General features: G+C 43.0%; 1 protein-coding gene across 4 annotated transcripts in view; it reads left to right on the top strand.

Annotated features, from left to right (window-relative positions):
- The window catches only part of GALM (galactose mutarotase), a 97,159-nt gene that overhangs the window by 26,331 nt on the left and 46,741 nt on the right, over positions 1 to 24,087 (top strand). For all 4 annotated transcript variants that reach the window (XM_060309266.2, XM_060309268.2, XM_060309267.2 and 1 more), the window contains 2 exons: positions 1,671 to 1,759; positions 19,809 to 20,054. In XM_060309266.2, coding sequence (XP_060165249.1) covers positions 19,865 to 20,054 — 190 coding nt within the window. In that variant the 5' untranslated portion in view covers positions 1,671 to 1,759; positions 19,809 to 19,864. The remainder of the gene's footprint in view (positions 1 to 1,670; positions 1,760 to 19,808; positions 20,055 to 24,087) is intronic.

Here is a 24,087-nt window from a genome sequence, read left to right as displayed (position 1 = left end):
ATTTTTTTTGCATGCTTCAAAAATTTAAGCAGAGAATTAAAAACTGTGCTTATGAAGAAATCGTACTGTTCTAGAAACCAGAAATATTACTTTCCCATTTATGAACTTTTTTTTTTTTTTTGGCTGTGCCACGCGGCATGCGGGATCTTAGTTCCCCAACCAGGGATCAAACCCATGCCCCCTGCAGTGGAAGTGCGGAGTCTTAACAACTGGACCACCAGGGAAGTCCTATGAACTTTATAAATTGGAAAAAGATTTTAAAATAGGGATTTATCTTTTCTTCAGAGGTGAAATTATTGGTTATTAAAGCATCCACGCAGCTGTTGATTTATTTAAATCTCAAAAAAATAAGATAAAAATAAACAGAAAGCTAACTTAACTGTACACCATTTTTAATAGCAAACTGGTACAAAATGTCTTCCTGCTATAGTGATAGTAATTAAAGGCAAAGGAAAAATGTAGCTAAGAGGAAAAGAAACTTGATAGTTTGATTGTATCTGAAACCAAATGAACAACATTCAAATCTGCAGTCTTCAGGGGTAAGACCGCTACCTTAAGTGGAACGTAACCCAATATCAAAATCTGTCTCATTGAAATGTTCCTTCACTTCTGTTTGGGCACGGTTTTTCTTTTCTCAATATTATCTGGCACAAATTTTCTGTTTCCAAAGTTCCTCAGACCTCTGGTCAGAAAGCCGTGGTTCTAGACCTCTCTGGTGATAGTTGTTTGCTCAGTACCTGCCTCATTTCCTGTTTTCTCTCTCATCTAGATACATACAACAGGTATGAAGTAGAGCAGGATATGACAGTTAGAGGGAATGCTGCAAACAATAATGAAAGCAATTACTCTGAGTCTTAGGCCCATTTTCTCATTTTCATTTCAGTAGATAAAAGATATTCTCTCTTGCAAATAACACAAAGAGGTACAGGGGCTGTACCCGTACCAGGGGAGAAGAAAGGCACCTGGCTCAGTTATCACTTTCAATCAGCAAATGTTTGGCCCCTTCAGGCCTTAGGGTTTTTTTTTTTTTTCCTTTTCTCTTTTTTAATTAAAGGCTTCCCACTAATGAGATTTTGCATTTGAATTTTGAGTTTTGTAACTTTATATCTAATTTATGTCTTTATAAATCTCACTTACTTTTAAGAAAGGCTGAAATGTAAGAGACAAGATTTAGAAAACAGCATGATTCTATAGGACAAAATGAGGAAAGAGATGAGGCGCTTAAAAGTTCTGCTTTCATTGGGTGCAGTACTGCATCATCAGTTCCTTCACACACACACACACACACACACACACACACACTCACAAAACTCTACTACAGCAGATGAATTGCCTTCCATGATATATTTACATCCAATTACCTACCCCCAAAGCTCATTTTTGTAGTGCTTCCTACTGACTTTCCAGCAGAAAATCACTCTTTTAAAAATGTGTGCTCAAAGTAAATTAGTGGTTGCCTAGGCTTGTGGGGCTAGGGGTGGGGATAAGAGTGACTGCTACTGGGTAGGGGGTTATTTTCTAGGATAATAAAAAGGTTCTGCACTTAGATTTGGATGGTGGTTGCACAACTCTGTGAATATATTAACACCATTGAATTGTACACTTTAAATGGATGAATTTTATGGTTTGCAGATTATTTCAATAAAGATTTTTTTAAATCTGTTCTGCAGGAGGAATCTGAAAGAGAAGAGTGCCATAAAGAGAAGTCTCTTGGATTTGAGTAATCTCTTTGCCAAAGCTTTAAGGCCAGGAAACAAAGGTCAGACCTGAGGTTTTTGATTCAATATATCCTAATATTCCACCATTTTCTCTCCCTACCTTCCATCAAGATCCTTCTTTATAATTTATCACATGAATAATATAACCCAGTGGAGCCCTGTGATAGACTTCAGGGATTGGCAACCCAAAAGCCATTCACAATGTCCTCTTCTCCCACCCTTTTCCACTATAGGGGCTAGAGAGCAAAATACAGTTGGCCCTCTGTATTTATCCATGGATTTAGCATTCATGGATTCAACCAACCTCAGATTGAAAATATTCAAAGCAAAAAAAGAGTCTAGAAAGTTCCAAAGAGCAAAACTTGAATTTGCCACATGCTGGCAACTACTTACATTAGCATTTACATTGTATGTACAGCTATTAGCATAGCATTTGCATTTATTAGGTATTATAAGTAATCTAGAGAGGATTTAAAGTATAAGGGAGCATATGAGTAGGTTATGTGCAAATACTACACCATTTTGTATAAGGGATTTGAGCATCCACAGTTTGGTATCCGAAGGGGTCCTGGAACCAATCCCCCAACGACTATATTTCTTTTTCCATTTTTGCTGCTGGAAGCAGCTGTATGACTTCATTCTGGTCAATAGAATGTAAGCAGAACTCTCTCAGATGAGATTTCCAGGGAAGTCTTATTTACAGATTAAAAGGGGTAATCACAACTGGCAGAGCCCTTTTGTTCCTTTGTCTCTTCCTCCTTCTTCCTGCCTAGAAAGCAGGCATGAGGCCTGGAGATGCAACAGTCAGCTGGTGACATGAGAGGACAAGCATGAGAATAAAAGCCCATAAGCTAATGAAGGTGGAGCAGAAAGACTTGGTCCTTGTCAGCATTTCTCAGCAGCTGTACCAGTGCTGGACTGCTCAGCTCTGGATTTCTCATTATGTGAGAAAAAGAAAACTCTTTTTTGTTAACCTACTATGACTTGCTGTTGCAAACAAGTATCCTATTACTTGCAACCACAAGCGCTTTTAACAAGCCAATTATGAGACTTTTATATTTAAAAATTATCTAAATATGTCAATGTCAAAGTGGGTTTACTTTAATGTCCAGGGGCTGCTTGTTGTACACAGAAAAGACCATTTATAGTTAATCTGGGTTCAAATTGTTATATAATTTATTGAAGACACAAATTTTCCTTAAGCCTTTAAGTTTAATTTAAAATATTTTATCTTCCTTAAAGATCTAATAAGTGCCATACTAGAGATCTACGCAAAGATGAAAAAAAAGAAAACGTGGTTTCACAGAAACACATTTGAGCTAGGCCTTAAAGAATGTAGAGAAAGGAAAATTCCAGACAGAAGAATACATAAACTCAGAAGCATGAAAGGGCATGATGTGTTAAGTGGGCGTGGGAGGCCGGAGAAGGGGAGATGAGGCTGGAAAGCAAATTGAAGTCAAATTGTTCAGTCTTATATACCAGACTAAGTACACTAAAGTTTAAACTTTATCCTACAGCAAACTGGAAGCTCTTAGAAGTTTTGAAGGAAGGGAGTGATGTGATTATGTGGGTGTTTCAGAAAGAAAAAGAGATTGGAGGAGGCCATAGAGGCTATTTGGAGAATATTGCAGTAGAACTAATGAGAGAGGATAAAGGTCATTAAGAAAACCCCACTGCAGACGCTGCAGGGGACCCCCAGGGCAGCAGGCCAATGGAGGTTGAAGCAGAGGCTCACAGTCAGAGGAAGCTGAGGTGGAGGCCAAGTCTGCAAGGGAGAAGGGGGGTCAGCATTCCTAGGAAGCATTGCCAAGGCTGTTAAGAGCCATGTGTTAATTGCAGCAGGCTGCAGCTTTGGAAACCCATGAGGCCCATAGCAAACAAGTGAACGTGGGGGCAGAGGAGGCAAGGGACCCCCAGCCGAGGACCCTGGCTCTTCCTGCTGTGACATGTACTCATAAGCCATACCCCTCCCTCTTCTCAACACCTGCTCAACAAGTTAGAAAAAGAAGCAGGGAGAGGGGCGGTTATCTGAGAGTTTGGATTTTTTTGTTGTTGCTTTTTTGGGGGGAGGGGGATTTGTTTTCTGTTTTTTTAATGCAAGAGAAACTGAACATACCTGTTAAATTAATTCAACAAGGAAGCCATTAAACTGAGGTGGCTCTAATGCCATGGGGGCCTATGTAAGCAAACCAAAATCTAAGCCTGTCAATGCCTCAAGTTTAGGAAATTGAAACCTAAGGACAACGAGTCACAAATAGCCAACTGGGCTTTAAGATACAGCCAATCAGGAACTCCCTGGCGGTCCAGTGGTTAGGGCTCCTCACTGTCACTGTCAAGGGCCTGGGTTCGATCCCTGGTTGGGGAACTAAGATCCCACAATCTGCACAGCACAGCCAAAAAAAAATATATATATATATATCCAATCAATAATTTCCTTACTTTGCTTCCACTTTCTTTCTATAAAAGTGTCTCTCCAGGCTCCTGTTAGTGGAGAGCTCCTGACCACTTCCAGTTTGGTGGTGCCCTATGCCAATCCATTTTTGCTCAAACAAACTCTTAAAAAGTTTTAAATGCCTCACTGTGTCTTTTAACACACTTAAAGGGCTCATTTCAGTTATCAGCATTACCATGCTTTAAACCAGTTGGGACGTTTGGCTAATCATCACCACCACAAACAACTAACCAGTAGGTAGGAGCTCAAGAGAAGACCACATCAGTTATGGACAAAATAATAGGAAAATCCATTTTCTCCTCACAACAAAGTTGAATTATACACTCTGAATCAGAAGCACACAAAAAAAGCCAAATCGAAAATACAAACATTGGCTGGTTATATGCCGCACCCACCATGGGAGGCACTGAATCCGTGGGGCGTCAGCAATCCAGTCATCAGAGACAACTCCCACTTACGAGCAAGTGCATTTTGGGGGGCCTAGCCCTGGCCCAAACTCTCCAGCTTTCTGCTCCAATCCATGCTTATCAAATGGTCCTTGATTATTAATTCGTCATCACTAGTTCTTCAATACTAGAGGCTGGCAGTGGAAAAGGATAACCTCCCTTTAAGGAAATAGAATGGGCTTTTATTTTATACATCAGTCTCATAAGAGTGTAGCTAGTATTAGTCGCCCTAAGCAGGACTCATCCTGGGGCTCTAACAAGACGGCGTTTCCTTAACACAACATCATAATTCAACTGTACTTCAATAGGGAGTTCCCTGGTGGCCTACTGGTTAGGATTCCAGGCTTTCACTACCGCAGCCTGGGTTCAATCCCTGGCTAGGGAACAGAGATCCCGCAAGCCGTGTGGCACAGCCAAAAAGCTCCAAAAAGTACTTGAAAAAGTAAATTAAAAAAAAAAAATGGACTGAGTTTCTTGCCTGAAAGGCCGAGGACTAGACTCTGGACTCATGGGTGAATCCAAACCCTGGTAATCGCTTGGCCAGTTTCTCCTGGTGACACCAGTATTTCCCTGTCCTGCCCCTTCTATCAATGTCATGTCACACTGTGGACTCCAATTGAGAAGGAGAAGAACCTACATGGAAGCAGAACAGAATCTGGCCAGATCCACATATTTCTTCTAAGGTCCTATGCCTGCCCCATGACACACTCCAGGTGTGGTGGCCAAGCTGTCCACTCAGTGACTCATCCCTGAACCACTTCCTATCACCTGGTCTACTTCCTTCTGACCAACTAAAAAATTCTGGCTGCTGACTTTTATATTCCTTCTCCTACTTATTTCCCCACTGCTCCCATTGGATTTGACCTTGGCTAACTCAAAAAGCCTTGGGTGACACCTTTCCTGTTTCAGCCTGTCTCCTTCTACCCCAGCCACGATCTGAAGGGCTACTCTCCCACTAGGCCTGCCCTGGCCTTGCTGACAGAACTTAGATGCATAGAACTCTCCAGGGCACACTCCTCCTGTCAGAAGAGGAACAACTTAGACTCAACCATGCTGGACTCAACCAGATTCAGCCCAAGATGTGATGATCCCAGCAATTTCCAGAACCGTTGGCTGGGCTCTCCTACCACAGGGATTTGAGTTCAGCAAAAAGACAGGAAAACATTCAGCAGGACTGGTGATTTCCCAGCGAGGCTCTGAGAAAGTAGCTTTTCAGTAAGTAGCATTTGTAGGCCGAAGCTTTTCCTACTTGGCAGCCCAGTGCTGCCATGTCAGCGCTGCCATTTCCATAGCAGTGATTATGGAGTGACTGACATTCGGTACTGTGGCTGCAGCGACTCCAGCCCACGGTTAAGTCACACCAGCTCAGCATGTTCCCTTTTAATTACTTACCATTCTGAGGTAGGTATTGGGGCCAGGCAGGCCTGAGTTTGAATACCGGCCGTACATAGTTGGCCACATCTTCTCTGAGTCTCGGTTTTCCCAGCCATGAAATAATAACAGCTATACCTTCCTCACAGATAAACCACATGAAAACGCCTAGCATGCACATCCCTGACACAGCAGACACTGACCAGTGTTAATTCTGATTCCTTTTGCTGAGATTCTGATTCCAACCTGAGGCAGAATCTCCAGGATCCTAAAGATCTGCTTCACCTGGGAGTCCTTTGTACTCAATTGTAATTCTTCCTCGTCTTTAAGTCAGGGGAAGGTGGTAACCTACAATCAGACTTGGAGCTCTGACTGGACAAGCTTATAGAAAGGAATAGTTTTGGGGTTGGGTGTAAGACTAAAGGAAATGCTCACTCCCTGGCTTTCAACCTTCAGCGAGCATGGGAATCATTTAGGGAGTTTATTAAAAATACAGGGACTTCCCCGGGTGTCCAGGGGCTAAGACTCTACGCTTCCACTGCAGGGGGCACAGGTTCTTTCCCTGATCGGGGAACTAAGATTGTGCATGCCAAGTGGCCAAAAATAATAACAATTAATAAATAAAAATTTAAAAATAAATAAAAATACAGATACTCAGGTTCCTCTCTCAGTGACTGTCACTGAGTCACTGAGAGTCAGACCCAAGAATCTACATTTTAAATAAGTTTCCGAGGGCTTCCCTGGTGGTTGAGAGTCCGCCTGCCGGTGCAGGGGACATGGGTTCGTGCCCCAGTCCGGGAAGATCCCACATGCCGCAAAGGGCCCGTGAGCCAGGGCCGCTGAGCCTGCGCATCCGGAACCTGTGCTCCGCAACAGGAGAGGCCACAACAGTGAGAGGCCTGCGTACCGCAAAAAAATAAAAAATAAAAATAAGTTTCCAAGATTATTCTAATGTGCACCAAAGTATGAGAATCACTGCCCTGTCTGGAAGTTTCTCTCTTCTCCTCCTTGACCTGGTTATTCTGGTAGACAGAGTGGGTGGTGGGGCCCAGTTGAGGGCTGTGGTAATAATAAAAAATTATTTGGTCTTTGTCTCCAGTTCCTGGCACAAAGCTCCCAAATCCTTGGACTCTCTTGAGTGATGAGTGTCTTATGCTAATGTGGTAACCCTTAGGGGGGTTAAGTGGGGGGGACCCACACTAGATAGCTTCAGGATGGGGACTGGTCACAAGAAAAACCAACGAAGTGATGAAAGGGCTAGACTTTCAGCCCCAGCCCCTGACCTCCGCAGGGAGGGAGAGAGGTGGAGACTAAGTTCAATCACCAATGGCCAGTAATTTAATTAATCATGCCTAGCTAATAAACCCTTGATTAAAAACCTAAAAAATAAGTTCCATGGGCTTGCAAGTTGGTGAACACATTCATGTGCTGGGAAGATGGCACGACAGGAGAGAGCATGGAAGCTCTGTGCCAATCCCCACTCCCCACCCCCATCTCCTATAACTGGCCCTATGCATCTGTAGGGGAGCAAAATTTGCCACCCCAAAATATCTCTTGACATGCAGATTATTCTGAACTGAAAACTATCAAGGCCCAAAAGACTTAGGAAGAACTTTTGACCTTCCCCCTAACTGCCTAAAGAATGTAGAGGCCCTGTTCTAGGGAGGGAGCTATCACCATAGATAACTATAGTATGAACTAAGTATGACTGGCAGAGAGGAACCTAGCAAAGTCTGTTTGTTAAAATTCCTCTCTGTGTCCCACTGTCTCTGCATGGCCCAGCAAACATTTGTTTACCAACAAACATTTGCTTTTCCACCTCATGTTAATTGCCTTCCTCCCCTTTAGAGTCCCAAACCACTACCCCCAACATCCTCTTTTGTCTCTAACTGAAGATGGTGTTTAAGGTGAGGGTTCTGGCCATTTTGGTGAGTTACTCAGTTTTCCTTGGCCTCTCCCATGTATACATGTTATTAAATTTTTGTTTGATTTTCTCCTGTTAATCTTTCTCATGTCAATTTACTTCTTAGACCAACCAGAAGAACCTAGAAGGGTAAGGGAAATTTTTTTTCTTCTCTGACACATCTCTTCCATTTGGTTGTTCCTGAGTTATATCCTTTATAAGGAACTAGTAGATGTAAGTAAAGTATTTTTCCTGAGTTTTATGAGTCATTCTAGAATATTATCAAACCTGAGGGGATGGACACCAAGGGGGAAAAGTGGCGGGGGGGTGGTGGTGGGATGAATTGGGAGATTGGGATTGACATGTATACACTAATATGTATAAGATAGATAACTAATAAGAACCTGCTGTATAAAAAAATAAATAAATACAATTCAAAAAAAAAAAAACCTGAGGGGAGCTCGTGGGAACTCCCAAATCTGTAGTTAGCCAGGCAGAAGAGTGGGTAGCCTGCGTACCCCATTTGCAGCTGGTCTGAAGTAGGGGCAGTCATGTGGGAGTGAGCCCCTTAACTCATGGGACCTTACCCTAATTCTAGGTAGATAGTGTCAGAATTGAATTGAATTGTTGGGCACTCAATTAGTGTCATCGAATTGGTTGGTATGTGGAAAAACAGCACACATTTCGTATCAGAAGTGGTGTCAGAAAAAAAACACTACACAGGGGCCTGTCACATTCTGTCTCCTCTTGACTTCACCTGGCCCTTGTATAACCACACTTCTTTATAGAATGTGGTTGAGCCCAGAAGAAACAGCCAATTCCGCTGCAATTCTCTGACCTAAATTCAGTGTTGACCTTTTGAAGAGGAATAGAAGTAGGGCTAAAATTTTCCCTGTTCAAGCCTACCCAAAAGGAGGGCAGAATTTGCCTATAGGCTTCTGACTTGCTGACTCTAATCCTTAGCACGCCCAGAAGACGGTCTCCAACAAACCAAGGAGCAAAAGGCCCGCTTTACAGTAGGATATGAGCTCATTTACTGGAATCATCTATGGACTAGCTGACTGCCTTGACTCTGGCTGACCCTGCCTGAGCTGCCCCGTAACCTTTGGAGCCTGGCCATTAGTGTTTGCCAGGCCCCTTCCCTCTAGCTAGATTCTCTGCCTCTGTTCCTCTTGGCTATTTACCAGTGCCCCAAAGTTGCTGCCATAAACTCACATAGCAATTTCCACTGGAATGTGCCCCAGGAGTCCAGGTAAAGTCTTTTCTGATAAGCCTTCCCATCCTGGCCTCACATCTGATAGGCCTCCTGTGCCCCCAGCGTTTGCTGTTAAAATGCTATCCCCTCACTTCCTTGCCTTCTCTGCTCTCTCTCTCTTCCTAGAGAAGCCACATAGTTTCATCAGTCAATGCCACACATCTTGGTATATCTGCTGATGTACCTGAGACCACTCTAAGGGCCTCATTCTTAGTCTTTTTTTTTTTTTTTTTTAATATGTGATAATTTTTGACAAGGATTTCTTCTGCCAGAGCCCTGTTCAGGACAAAGTTAACCTGGTCAATAATTGTCTTACCCACCTGCAGGGAGAGAGACACAGTCAATTTGGTAAGAGATGGTACAAAATCAAGGGAGGTGACTGAGGCAATGTGCTGAAGTCCAAGTAGAATGAACTGGCCAAACGCTTCTACTTTGAGCAGAGGCTCAAGTCTTCCATGAAGGAGAAGCTTCCCCGAGACTAGAAGGCCAGAGCCACCACTAACTAGTAGAGAACACCTGCCAGCTACAAGGTCATCCCAGGGACCTCAGCTGGGTACTACTTAGGACAGTGCCCCAAGCAACTCCCAGTCAGCTGGCCTTGGGAAATTCCTTACTGTAACTATACTGGGTCAACACTGACTCTTGGAAATCCCTCCCTCCAACTGTGGTTCTGTCTCCTCTTCCATGACAGAAATAGCCCTTGTCCTGGGCTGACTGACTTGGAGTTTTCCACGTCTTTTACAGGATCCACTTATGTGAGGGTTGGGGGGAAATCCTGTGTGGCTTGGGCTCTTGAAAATGGTTCCCAAGCTGCACCACCCACCTTCTGGGCATAATAAACTTCTCCAAGTAGAGCTCTTCCAGACCTTGCAACTTTGATCCTCGGAGTCTCTAGCACCATACTCACAAACACACCATCATCTGGAGTAAAATCTCTGTCATTTTCCAGATCCTTGGAAGTCATATGATTCCTCTGTGTTCTCACTTTGGGCAGTGCCTGTAGAGTATCTGATACCTGTAGTCCCATCCCGAGTGTGTACTCATAGATATCTGGCTGCGACCAGTACCCACCCAAGCCACAGGGTCAGATTCTCATTATGTACAAAGAATGGGAGGAACAAAGTGGTGATTAGCAACCCTCTAAGGTCCCTGGAAAGTATTTATTTAAATACCACCAACTTTTAGTAAAGAATGTGGCAGAGTGCCAGTTATTCTCCAATGTCTTCTCCTTTATCCTACATTAATAGAATACCTAGAATAAAGATTATACATTTCCCAACATACCCTGAACTTTGATATGGTTATGTGAATACACTGTGGCCAATGGGAGATGAAGGGAAGTGAAGTATAGAACTTTCAGGATGTGTTCTTAAAGGGAGGGGGGCTGCCCTTTCTCCAACAGTTCCTCTCCCTGTCTCCTCTCCTCCACCCTGTTCCTCTAATTGTGGACATGGTAGCATATCTCCTTGGCCAAGTGGACTTTAGGCCACACCCTACAGATGATGAAGCAACAAGTTAGAGGGAGCCTAGGTCCCAGATGACCATATTGAGCAGAGCGGCCATCCCAACCTCGGACCACTTGTTGAAACAAGCAGTGGTGAGCCTGAGCATCCCTGAACATCCCTTTTGGGTATGCCAGCAATGCAAGACCTTGACTGCTTTTAGCCAATCATTTCTCAGAGTTGAGTTTGCAATCAACAGGCTCAAGAGATAATGTAACGTCTTCTCCCAGACAAAGAGCAGGCTTGCTTACCAGCCACTGTAAAAGTGGTAGATTTCAGTTGAAATGCAAACCCACTATATGTAGAGTGTCCATCTTTGTCCCTCCATGCTGCCTCCATGGGTTTTTTTTGGCCGCACCACACAGCATGCGGGATCTTAGTTCCCCGACCAGGGATTGAACCCGTGCCCCCTGCACTGGGAGTCCACTGGACCGCCAGGGAAGTACTCCTCCGTGGGTTTTGAAAGGCATGAGGAACCAGCACCAACATGATGCCCATGATGCTTGGATGCAGTGAGTAATAAAATTTTTTGTCTCAGACCTAGGAATCTTGTATCTTCAGCCAGCATCCGTGAAACAGCAATTTATTAGCTTGCAAGTAAAGTAAACCCCCAGAACTTCACATACCTACCACTGGACTGTTTTTAGGAAAGAAATCAACTTGTATCTCTTTTAAGCCACTACTATTTTGGATGTCTGTTACAGACAGCCAAATATAATTCTAACGAATCAAAGAGTAATTTTTTGAAGTTCTGATTTGGCAAAAAAAACTGCTTATTACATCTTGTCAGAAATTTATCATTCAAGCTGAGCCAAATGTGATCCATTCAAAAGCAGGAAATTATAAAAGTGTTGGGACCTCTTGAACAAGTGACATAGCATATAGGAATTAAGGAATTAAGATCACACTATGACTGGTTCCCATGGTTAGCAGTGGAACGGACTGAATCAAAGCTTACTGAATCAGGCAGGCAAGATCACGAGAGCGAATGCTCCACATTTATTTGAGTAAGATTTCTTAAAAAAAATTTTTTTTTTTGTCCGCACCTCAGCGCGGTATCTTAATTCCCCTATCAGGGATTGGGCCTGTGCCTCCTGCAGTGGAAGCATGGAGTCTTAACCACTGGACCACCAGGGAAGTCCCTTAAAATGTTTTTTGAATGCTATTTTATGCCAAGAATTATATTCACCCATGATTTTTGATATGTTTCCATATTATGAGGGATGGAGTTCAGATAAACTTGGAGAGCAATTCCTTGATCCACCTTGTCTTCAGACAAGGCAAAGATTAATGTGCTTCAGACTAGACTGGATCTAAGCTAACATTCTTTCTAGAATGTTGGTGGCTCTTGTCCTTTGAAAAACCGAAGGGTAATTGAAAAATGTTGAGAAAGTTTCGAGCAAGTTTGCGTCAGTACCGCATTAGTCAAGAGACCAAGGCAAAAGTAAAACAAGAATAGATGTGAGGATGTGGCAACACCTGCTACTGAAAGCACTGACAAAATGTTGAAAGCTCTTCATGAGACACAGGTATTCTGATGTGTCAAAATATTCTAAATGCTTGAACTCTCTACAAGAATTCCCTGTGTAGTTTTTTTTTTTTTTTTTTTTTTGCGGTATGCGGGCCTCTCACTGTTGTGGCCTCTCCCATTGCAGAGCACAGGCTCTGGACACGCAGGCTCAACGGCCATGGCTCATGGGCCCAGCCGCTCCGCGGCATGTGGGATCTTCCCGGACTGGGGCACAAACCCCGTGTCCCCTGCATCGGCAGGCGGCCTCTCAACCACTGCGCCACCAGGGAAGCCCTGTAGTTATCTTTTTAAATTAATTTTTATTGGAGTATGGTTGCTTTACAATGTTGTGTTAGCGTCCACTGCACAACAAAATGAATCAGCCATACACATAACAGATATCCCCTCCCTTTTGGACTTCCCTCCCGTTTAGGTTACTGCAGTGCACTAGGTGAGTTCCCTGTGCTATACAGCATGTTCCCATCAGTTGTCCATTTTATACATAGTATCAATAATGTATATGTGTCAGTCCCAGTCTCCCAATTCCTCCCACCCCACCCCTTTCCCCCTTGGTATCCATACATTTGTTCTCTACGTCTGTGTCTCTATTTCTGCCTTGCAAATAAGATCATCTATACCATTTTTCTAGATTCCACATATGTGCATTATTATACAATATTTGCTTTTCTCTTTCTGACTTACTTCACTCTGTATGACACTCTCCAAGTCCATCCACGTCTCTGCAAATGACCCAATTACATTCCTCTTTATGGCTGAGTAATATTCCATTGTATATATGTACCACATCTTCTTTATCCATTCCTCTGTCAGTGGGCATTTAGGTTGCTTCCATGTCCTGGCTATTGTAAATAATGCTGCTATGAACACTGGAGTGCATATCCTTTTTTTTGAATTATGGTTTTCTCTGGGTATATGCCCAGTAGTGGGATTGCTGGGTCATATGTTAGTTCTACTTTTAGTTTTTTAAGGAACCTCCATACGGTTTTCCATAAGGGCTGTATCAATTTACATTCTTCCCTGTGTAGTTATTTTTTATTTCCAACTTCTAACACTCTAATGACATTACTCTTTTTGGTGGACACACATTGTTTTTGCCTGATCACCCATTTTCTCTTTGGGAATAGCATTCAGATTTTTCCTTGGGGAATTACCTTCCCCCTCCCACCCCCGGACTTTCCTAGTCCATTTTGTTGGGTCAGCCTGACTTCACCCTACCAAGCAGCAGGTAATTGGTTCAGAAGAGCACTTGACCAAGTGAGATTCAGTACTGGGACTTTTATTGATATTATTGGGAATGTGAAGTTTGATTTATTTTAAGATTGCTATCATAGGATAATGTAAGCCTGGGGATGCTAGAAATCATATATAGAAAAAGCAGTCCTGGAAATAGGGCCAATGCAGTGGAAACAGAACCAAGAGGAAGAGAAATACCAAGTCCTACTGACATAGTTTTAACCCAGATCCAGCCATACCTGAACATGCCTGAACATCTCTAGACTTTTCACTATCTTTAGCCAATAAATTCCCTTTTTTGCCTAAGCCAGGCTTGAGGTGGTTTATACCTTGAGAAATAAAAGAGTTTTGACTCTTGAAGGTATTGCTGTCACAAAAGCTACCTAGAAGTGGCTGTCTAGTCTGTATAAAAGCAAAGAATGTGCTCAGGCTAGCTGTGGCTCCAGAATTTATATAAATAGGTGCTACAGTCAAGCCAGAGGTAATGGATGAGGGACTTGTTCTAAAGCTACTTTATGTAATTTTGCTTAAACATCTATTATTCATATCAAAGAATGAGGAGAAGAAAATACCTCACCCTCCAGGCCAGTCGCTTGGCACCACAACTGACTCAAGCTAAGAAAAGATCAATCAATAAGGTTGCCAGAGCTCTGCGAAGGTCTAATCCATATCTGCCTTTCAGTGTTTACCAGAAGCATTTTGATATAATGGAAAGTGCTCTGGGTTCAGATCCTAGCTGTACAACTTACCAAGCTAAATGACCCTGGACTAATGGCTCAAATTCTGGGAGATCTAGTTTGTTTTACAAATTTTTGTATTTGATATAAATGATATATCTGCACCCTTCTGCCAGTGATTTATTTCTCCCTTAACATCATAAATATGAAATTCATGCTTGAGGCCTGTGGAGCCCTAGTGCATTCGTTTTCCTGTTATGTTATATTCCATTACATAGATCTACCACAATATATTTTTAAAAATATTTATTTATTTATTTATTTATTTATTTATTTTGGCTGTGTCAGGTCTTAATTGCAGCTCGGGTCTTTTGTTGCAGCGTGCGGGCTCTCAGTTGTGCTGCGCGGGCTTCTCTCTAGTTGTGGCTTGCAGGCTCCAGAGCACGTGGGCTCAGTAGTTGCGGCGAGTGAGGGCTTAGCTGCCCTGGGGCATGTGGGATCATAGTTCCCTGACCAGGGATCGAACCAGCGTCCCCTGCATTGCAAGACCTATTCTTAACCACTGGACCACCAGGGAAGTCCCCTACCACAATATTTTTACTCACTTTTCAATTGATGGACCTTAGGTTGTTTCCAAATTTTTATTCTTTTTTTTTTAACCAAATTTTCATTCTTATGCATACTACTGCCATAAATATTGTTGTTGTTGTTTTTGCGGTACGCCAGCCTCTCACTGTTGTGGCCTCTCCTGTTGTGGAGCACAGGCTCTGGACACACAGGCTCAGCAGCCATGGTTCACGGGCCTAGCTGCTCCGCGGCATGTGGGATCTTCCCAGACCGGGGCACGAACCCGTGTCCCCTGCATTGGCAGGCGGACTCTCAACCACTGCGCCACCAGGGAAACCCTGCCATAAATATTCTTATGCCTATATGCAAAAGATCATCTACGGTATATTCCAAGGAATATAATTGCTTGGTTATGGACCATTGCTGAGTTATATGTACTTTGACTTTACTAGATATTGACAAGCTGTCCTCCAGAGTTTTATCACTTGAGACTTTCACCAGCTTTGTAAAAGAGATGCTTCACATCCTTTCTAGCACTCAAACATTCACTAAACAAATATTTTTTTAGTCATCTACTAATCTGTTCTAGGTACTGGGATGCAGCAGTGAAATTTCCAGCTCTCTTGGAGCTTCATTTTCTTGGCAGGAGACATAATAACAAATAAAAAATGAATATATAATAGGTCCAGAGGTGACGAGTGCCTAGTTTCCAGAGTCTTTGGGTGCCAAGGACTAGTTCTTCTCCTTGGGTCCTTCTTTACCTATAGTAAGTGAATACAATGCCCTCTTGAACCCAATGTGACCTAATTCCAGAAACTGATTTTTTAAAACTTGCAATTACCATAAAATTAGAAGATGAATATTTTACATTAGTGTGATGTTTTAGTATTCAGTTAGTGCTTTGGAATCCATGTTCTCAGTTGACCACAATTCTAGGCAGCATACAAGGAAGTGGTTAAATGCTCCTATCTCTGTAGTCAAGGAGCCCGGGGTCAAATCTTGGTTTCCTGACCCATGTGATTTTGAACAAGTTACTTAATCTCTCTGAGTCTCAATTTCTGTATAAGGTAATAGTGTCTGACTCATAGGGGTGCTTATCACGGTGCTCAGTAAATTTTTAGTACTTAATATTTACTAGTGATCAATTAACAATTGGATGGGTCAAACATGTGATATTATTGCCATTTCATAGATGAGGAAACTGAGGTCCAAAGTGGTTGAACAAATTGCCCAGACAGTAAGTTCTGTTGCCTCATGAACCTGGGTTTTCTGGCACCAGAACCAATTCTCCACTAGAAAATTGTATATATAAATGTATGATGTATTTGTTGAATAATTATTTATTGAGCATCTAAAATTGCCTGTCACTGTTCTTGGTGCTAGGGAATTCTAAAATATTCCCAATATGGCTGATCATCTTCGGGCAAGCCTGAAATTATAGCTATCTTGAGGCCAGTCCCAGTACTTTGTTTCATCTAGCATTGACTATGAATTGAATTTTGAAGATTTTACTGAAGTTTTTATGGAGGATAGAGATGAACATTATATCACTTTAGACTGTAAACATCTTGAAGGCAAAGATCATGTTTTACCTACCAGTGTACAACCAGCACTTAGCACAGTGCCTGGCATATACTTATTGACTATTTGATAAATGAACATGTCATACAGCAAAACTTATCTATCTTCCTCAGCAACTTCTCACCTGTCCCCATAATACCTTCCCCAGCAGCTCCTTCAAAACTGTTGATGAAATGGAGATGAATTGAACTGTGAAGAATCCTACCTCTCATGAACTTGATTGCATTCTCCCAAGTCTGCCTGGCTTCCAGATACAAGTAGTTTTCATCTGAAACCAAATATAGTGTTGTTTGGGTTATAAAACATATATGTAAAAAAACTGAGTCAGGGAGCCAATAGTTGAATAAACAATAACAACAACAAAATGTATTCATGGAAAGATCAGGGATGATCTAAGACAGTGCATACCGAGCACCTGATAAAGAGAACTGACAGTAAACATCACTGGAGTTCTGAGCAAAGAGAAAGGAAACAGGAGGATGGTAATGTATCAACCTGACTGAAGAGAATCTATTCTAGGTCTCTTTTTTGACAAACTGTGAGGTATTGTGAGTTGGTTTTATTATTATAGCTCAGAGAGTTTACTATTATTATATCTCAGAGAGTTTGCTCTGCATAGCAGGCTGTCAATAGCTTAAGGTTTTGGAGACATCTTTATGGGCTTAGGGTCTAATGGGTCCTAGGAACAGCCCACCTGCAGTTTCTGTGTAGAAAGAGGAGGTGGGGCCCAGGGAGCAAGGGCCTTGATTCCTCATTCCTGACTCTCCTAGCATTCAGCTTTGGGGACTAACCTCCAGCTGAGAAGAAAAACAGACCTTATTCTTGACCTGTCCACCCTGATACCTCACTCTCTGGTTGAAAGAAAAGGTATCCACTTTAAGTAACTCCTCTTTGACTTAAATGTCACAGTTCCCACTCCCTTTGCCTCATAACCTTACCCTCAGCCCCTATCCCCCACATAAAAGTAAATACCCCCTAAATTTGACAATGCTTCATTCTCATCATTCTCAAGATTACTACCTTGCTTTTAACCCAATCCAACGTTTGGGATGGAGAATATTTCCTTAGATTTCAGCTGCTTCTCCTCCTCCTTCTTCCTCTCCTTTTTTTTTTTTTTTTTTGCGGTACGTGGGCCTCTCACCGTTGTGGCCTCTCCCATTGCAGAGCACAGGCTCCGGATGCGCAGGCTCAGCGGCCATGGCTCACAGGCCCAGCCGCTATGCGGCATGTGGGATCCTCCCGGACCGGGGCACGAACCCACGTCCCCAGCATCGGCAGGTGGACTCTCAACCACTGCGCCACCAGGGAAGCCCCTTCTTCTCCTTTTTAAGTGCACAGATATTCCTTTAAATTAGCACTGTGAGATTAAGAACATAAGATATTTTGGTAAGAAAAATCAAGATTTGTGCCTGACACCTGACTTAGCACAAAGTAGTCCTATTGGGGACAATATGTTAAACCCTTCAAAGCTAAAGGAAAATGAAATCAAGAAGTGTAGCTCTTAGAGAGACATCATGGTATGTTTCATTTTCCAACAAGCCAAGCTACAAGACACCCACTGGTGACACTTGGCTTTGGCCATCCAGATGCATTTATTTATTTCTGTGACAACATGAGCTTGGCAGAACATTGAGAACTGGTGGCCGAGAAAAGAAAATTCGGTCTTCCTGCTCACAGAAGAGATTCTAAGACATCCTTGCTAATACAGCATTGCAGAAAGGGCTTGTGTATGAATCAGCATACACATAAATGTTAAGTGGGCTGATGAGGGTGGCAGAGTTTATGAGAATTTCTGATGAAGCAGCACCAGGAGTGCTTACCCGTTATTGTATGAGTGCAGTGCAGTCTATAATTTGACTTGTTTGGGTCTTTTTGTTATTATATGTTATGCTTCACTGAAGCTTGCTGCAAGCTCTCTTTTTCCTTTGCTATCAGAATTCCCCTGATTCATGAATGAGAATTGAGGCTTTGTGGCAAGAATGTTAAGTATTCCTTCAAACTACACAGACAGGGCTGAGAGACTGTTATGTTTTGTTAGCATCTGATTCCAGGAATGGGATGCCAATTCTCCTAATTTCCTAGTCATAGACGCATTTTGGCGTTCACCACAGTCTAGTTGGATCCCCTCTGAAGTATCTAGGAATCAAATCAAAAGCAGTGTCAAGCAAAGTTGAGTTGAGTATACAGATGGTCAAGTAAAACATGTCGTCAGGCTTCCAGAATCCTCCGCCTTCCTAGGCCCAGTACTATCTGGACAGATTTAGCAAAGAAATAACCCAGGCCCCTGTATTTTATCTGACAATCCTATTAAGGCTTTTGGTAGCTCTATCTTAGTCTTCTGCCATCAGAGGGAAAAAAAATCTGAGATTAGCCATCAAAAGCTGGAGCAATATTGCTCAAAGTCTGGTCGCAGATAAACTGCATAAGAATAACCTGAGGAACCTGTGAAAAAAGCAGATTCCTGAGTTTCACCCTAGACTCACAGAATCCATAATTCCAGGTATGGGCCTGGGGATATGCATTTTAAAAAATCTCTGTAGATAATTCTGAGGCACATCAAAGCATAACTATTATTTATGACCTCTGTGTCTTTTCCTTTCTAGCAGTGCATACTTAAAGCCTTTTGTTGTTGTTGTTGTTGGCCACGCCCCACAGCATGCAGGATCTTAGTTCCCTGACCAGGGATCAAACCCACATCCCCTGCATTGGAAGCGCAGAGTCTTAGCCACTGGACTGCCAGGGAAGTCCCACTTAAAGCCTTTTTCTGCTTATGGAAAGCAGATAATAAGAGTACAGTATATGACATTAATAAATATTTATCCTTAATCCCTTCTTAAAGGAACTTTGGATTTCAGGAACAAGAAGGGGTATATACCCAAGGTCCTTTCCCGGTTCCCCGAAGAAAAGAAAGTCAGAGATTGCCTCCATATAAACTAGGCCCTAATCGCCTACACGTGACCCTGTCCAGGCTGTTGGCAGTGGCTCCAGCAGAAACATGTTCAGAGTTGTTTGTGCGGGACAAACAGAATGCATCTTCAGTCAGTGTGCAGAGAAACCTGCAATTATTTACCCCTTCTTTAAATTACCGCCATACTTCTTTCCGGTCTGGATCAAAGAGTTAACTTAAAAACCAAAATTTCCCCCAACTTTTCCTTCCCTCACTATTCCTAATTCTGATCTCTTCATTAATCAGCGTTTTATCTGAAAGTTAGCCACCATTAATGAGCAGATCATTGCATATTGAGAACCTCGTGTCAGCGAAGGCAACAGAACCCTGCAGATTCAGGATTTGGGTTTAGAAAGACTACAGGCCCCAACATGCAATTTCACCTTCCAAAGACTACCATTCCCAACATGCAATGCAGTCAGCGTTAGTAAAGGAAAGGAACTAGCTGGAAATTGCCAGCCTGGCTGGAAACTTTGCCTGCGTGCCACCCTCAGGCAAAGGAATGATTTAGAAAGCTCCCAGAGGATATTTTTTGCAGGAGCGGTCACTCCCTAAATCCAGGCAAGAAAAGGGAGGAGTCTGAGCCGTGTCCCGCCCCTTCTCCAGTAAATTTCTGCCGTTCCAGGTTTGGCGGCGGGAGTTCGAAGGTCCTGGAGAAGCTGCACACCCCTGGCTTTCCCCATGGTTTCGGTGACCAGAGCCGTTTTTGGAGACCTGCCCTTGGGGGCAGGGACGGTGGAGAAGTTCCAGCTGCAGTCAGACCAGCTGAGAGTAGACATCATCTCCTGGGGCTGCACCATCACGGCCCTGGAGGTTAAAGACAGGCAGGGCAGAGCCTCAGACTTGGTGCTCGGCTTTGCTGAGTTGGAAGGTGGGTTGAATTCCGCCCCGGGCTGCGGACGGGCCCCAGTTCCACCTGGCACACTGCCCCACACAGCCTGCCCGGGATGCAGGGATGCAGGGGAAGTACGGAGCTTGTGACCATCAGGAGTACTTGGATCCGGCTAACTCACTGTGTTGCCATCCAGTGTTTGGAAAAAGACAAAATGAATAGAAACTGACGTAGGACTGGGCCTCTGGTTATACATTCAGGCTTTGTCTTATTTAAAAAGTCAGTTGAGGGTAAGATAAACTCCAGCAACACTGGAGCGATCTTTGAGCTGCCGGATCTTTGTAAGGGGGGGAGGGGAAAGTGCAGGCCAGAGCGGGTGTTGCCCCCTGCTCTTCCTCCTGCCCTTTCTGAAGAAGGAAAATGATCAAAGACGTGCATCTTCTACTTCCTTTCTCCTTGATCAGATTCTCTTTGAGGTCTGGTTGTTTCAGAAATGCTCCATAAGGTAAGCTTAGTGGGTGCAGAAGCTTATCCGCTTTGGTCTGTGATCACCCCCTGGCTGATCAATAACTATGTGCTGAAAGAATGAGGAAGACCAACTTACTGTCGAGAAACGAGTCTCCTTATAGCTAGGGTGGACTTTGTTCTGTGGGAATCCGTAGACAATTAAGAACATGTATTAATTCCTGCATTCAAACACTGTTGATCCAACTGTCTCATTCAATGAGACAGGTCCCCATCATCATGCAGCTTGCAGCGTAGATGTGGAGATAGACCTTAGCCAAATATTTGCGTAAATAAATAACTCACAGTGCAGTTTGATTGGGGCAAAAGAAAATGTACATAGTGCTTGCTATCTCTTGGCACACCCGAGTAGCTAGACAGAAAATGAGGTTGAAATAAAGTTAGCAGAGGGCAACTGCTTGAGAACTAATTCTCTCTGCTCAGTGGTAGGGGCATGGACAAAATCTGTTAAGAGGGGCTTCCCTGGTGGCGCAGTGGTTGAGAGTCCAACTGCCGATGCAGGGGACACGAGTTCGTGCCCCGGTCCGGGAAGATCCCACATGCCGCGGAGCGGCTGGGCCCATGAGCCATGGCCGCTGAGCCTGCGCGTCCGGAGCCTGTGCTCCACAACGGGAGAAATCTGTTAAGAGGAGGCTTGAGGTTTTCCTTTAGGTGTCTGTTTTTCTGTCTGTTTGGTTCTTTAGATATGTAACATAGCTCATTGTTGGAGGTCAAGAAACCTGAGAGTATTGGTTTTCCCTTAGGAGGATAAAACTGGCTCATTTCCTTAGCGAAATGTATTATAAAAATATTTCTGAGGATCCTGTTCCTTGCCCTCTGGTTGGTTGTCTTTAGCTCCTTTGGAGCCTCCACAGCTTGGCTCGGAGAAGGACGTAGGTAACCTTCAGCAGAATTTCTTCTGTGATTTCAGCGAGTCTATTATAGGAGACTCACTGGTAGGAAGGTGCAGGGGCTGGGGGAAATCAGCTCCTCTTACCCTTGCTCTCCACGCCCCCTTCTACTTCTGGGGGTGGTGTTCCTATCTTCTGTCTTCAGAGTCAGAAAGCAAGAGAGTTGACAAGTGACAAAAGAGGATTCTTTAGAATCACTTTTGCTGAGTCACCTCTCTCTGTTAGTAGCATAACCATTTGCTAGGCTGAACCAGAATCACAAAGAGATAACTTGACTGGTGCAAAATTGCCCAGTGGAGTCCAAGGAGAATTGGACAGATGACCTAGAATTTCAGAGCCAGTAAAGCACTGGAGTTGATAAGCAGTGAGCATCTGCTTTAATCACCCCATTTCCATCTCTTCTTTCTCACCATTCAGGAGGTAACTACCCTCCCCCTCCCCTCCTCCCACTCATACACACACTCACTTCTTACTAATTTTAGTTCTCATATAAGAGTCACATGGACCTTAAAGCACAAGGCATCTTTGTGGAATTCATATGAAACGTGTGCCATGATGATGTGGCACCTGGGAAGCACCAGTTTCTTAGCAGGCATAGAAGTGCCTATTTTGTGAGGGCAATAATGCAGTCGTCTCTGTGAGTCTATGAATCTTGTGGGAGTCTAGATGGAAGAAAGTATTATCCCCAAATGTTCTTAAAAGGGAGAAAAAAATAGACCCCCTGTCAGATTACAATGGTCTAGCTTGTATTGACTATTGTTCCCCATGTTATTAACATCTCTTGAGAAAGTTAAATAGCATTCTCTTATCAGGCTGTGTCACAGGCACCACAAAATGCCAGGTCGCATCAAAGCATCTAAAGTATTCTAGGTGCTGGGAATTCCCTGGTGGTCCAGTGGTTAGGACTCCAAGCTTCCACTGCAGGGAGCACAGGTTCCATCCCTGGTCGTGGAACTAAGATCCGGCAAGCCGCGTAGTAGCGTGGCCAAAAAAAAAAAAAAAAAAGTAAAATATTCTAGGTGCTAGATCAAGATAGACATTTTCAATCCTATGCTATAATTTAGATAATTTAATTACTTATTTAAAAAGGAGAGCAAGCTATTTTCAAAAGATAAAGAAGCATTTAGAATGTCAAGTGAGGCTTTCTGATATGTTTAGCCATCTTCGAGGTTGAACTTCATATATGTCATTACAGGAAGCATAACTGCCTCAATCAGAATAGTGTGAAATGGCGGTCTGCTACTATTTTGATCAATTCTAGTGTATTAAAACCCATGTTAAGAAATTGGCGACAGAGGTTGTCTTTAAGAAGGGACTCTGGGTAGCTGGGGTACAGAGACAGGAAGGAGGCTAGATTTTCACTGTACAGTCTTTTAGAACGTCTGAGTATGTAAGTATTATATAAACAAACTGAGGCAAATAATTTAAAGCAATAAGATGTAAGAGTGAGTAAGGGGTTATCTTCATATTACCATGCTCCAAAAAATGTTTTGAGCCAAGGTGAAGAGCTAAGCATGGATAATTCCATGAGACATGGTCCTTTTGTAATTGCCAGGTTAGATGTGAACTACCTCTAATTTCCCAGCTAGATTTTATAAACTACTTGGCTGATGGCATGACTGGAGGTCAGAATAGTTCAAATTCTCCCTCGGAAAATGAGATCTTTCTTCTTTAGAATTCTAAAGAGGTAAATCATGTGATCTTTTAGTTATAGGCTAGAAAAATCAGTAATGCCTCCTGTGAAGTATTTTTTCTGCCATTTTTTTAATTAAAAATATTTTTTAATGTTTTTCATCTGCACGTCCCACCTGCAGTCATTATGACTTCTTTCAAAACCCGTGATGAGGATATTTCCTATAAGCCAGAGGTGTAAATAATCTACCCATGCAATCAGTGCTATTCCTCCCCCTTCATCTTCTGCCCAGTTGCCACCAACACCCAGCTATTACTGCCATGAGAGCCATTATGGAAAGCTTAGAAAAAAATAAACTTAGTGCTCTTAGAAAACCTGCGTTTATAAGAGGGGGTGGGAGGAAAAGAGACCAGTTTAGAGGTTGCAGTTTAATATTACAGATGCCCAAGAATGTCCTTGTAGGAGCTTTGAGGATTCCTAGTTTAAAATCTCTGCTTTGTCCCTTAAAGCTATGAGACCTTGGGCAAGTTATTTAACCTCTCTAGATCTGTTTCCTCACTTGAACCAAATGGATTAAAATGCTATTGGCTGTGATCATGTCTGACTATAGTGAACAATTAATCATTTTAATCTCCTCTCCTTCCTTTGCCCCCAAATATCTTCCCTCTTACTCCTTGAACTTTTTAATTTCACTTTGTTAACTGTGCACAAAATGGCATGGAGCTTCCTCTGGGACAACCAGCAGCCATCTAAAAGTATATAAAATATTTGGGATGCTAAAAGTGCTTGTCAATTAAACTAGTGTTTATTTTCCTTAGAAAGCCGAAAGAAAGTCTCTCAGGTGTGGAGTTTTTGACTGAGACTCCTGAGTGATTTTATTTGAGATTTGGGGCACTCGTGCTGAAGTTTGGGCTGTCTGAGGTGGGTGTCATAGCTGGGATCCTTGGGATACTTGAGGAGTGGACAGGGCCATACCCCATGGTTAAGCATTTATTAATATATTCTGGCCAGTCCCTTGCCCAGA

This window comes from Globicephala melas, chromosome 12 (genome assembly GCF_963455315.2).
Source record: "Globicephala melas chromosome 12, mGloMel1.2, whole genome shotgun sequence".
Classification (NCBI taxonomy): Eukaryota; Metazoa; Chordata; class Mammalia; order Artiodactyla; family Delphinidae; genus Globicephala; species Globicephala melas.
Note: the sequence above shows the minus strand (reverse complement) of the source record. Positions and strands in the feature narration are given on the sequence as shown.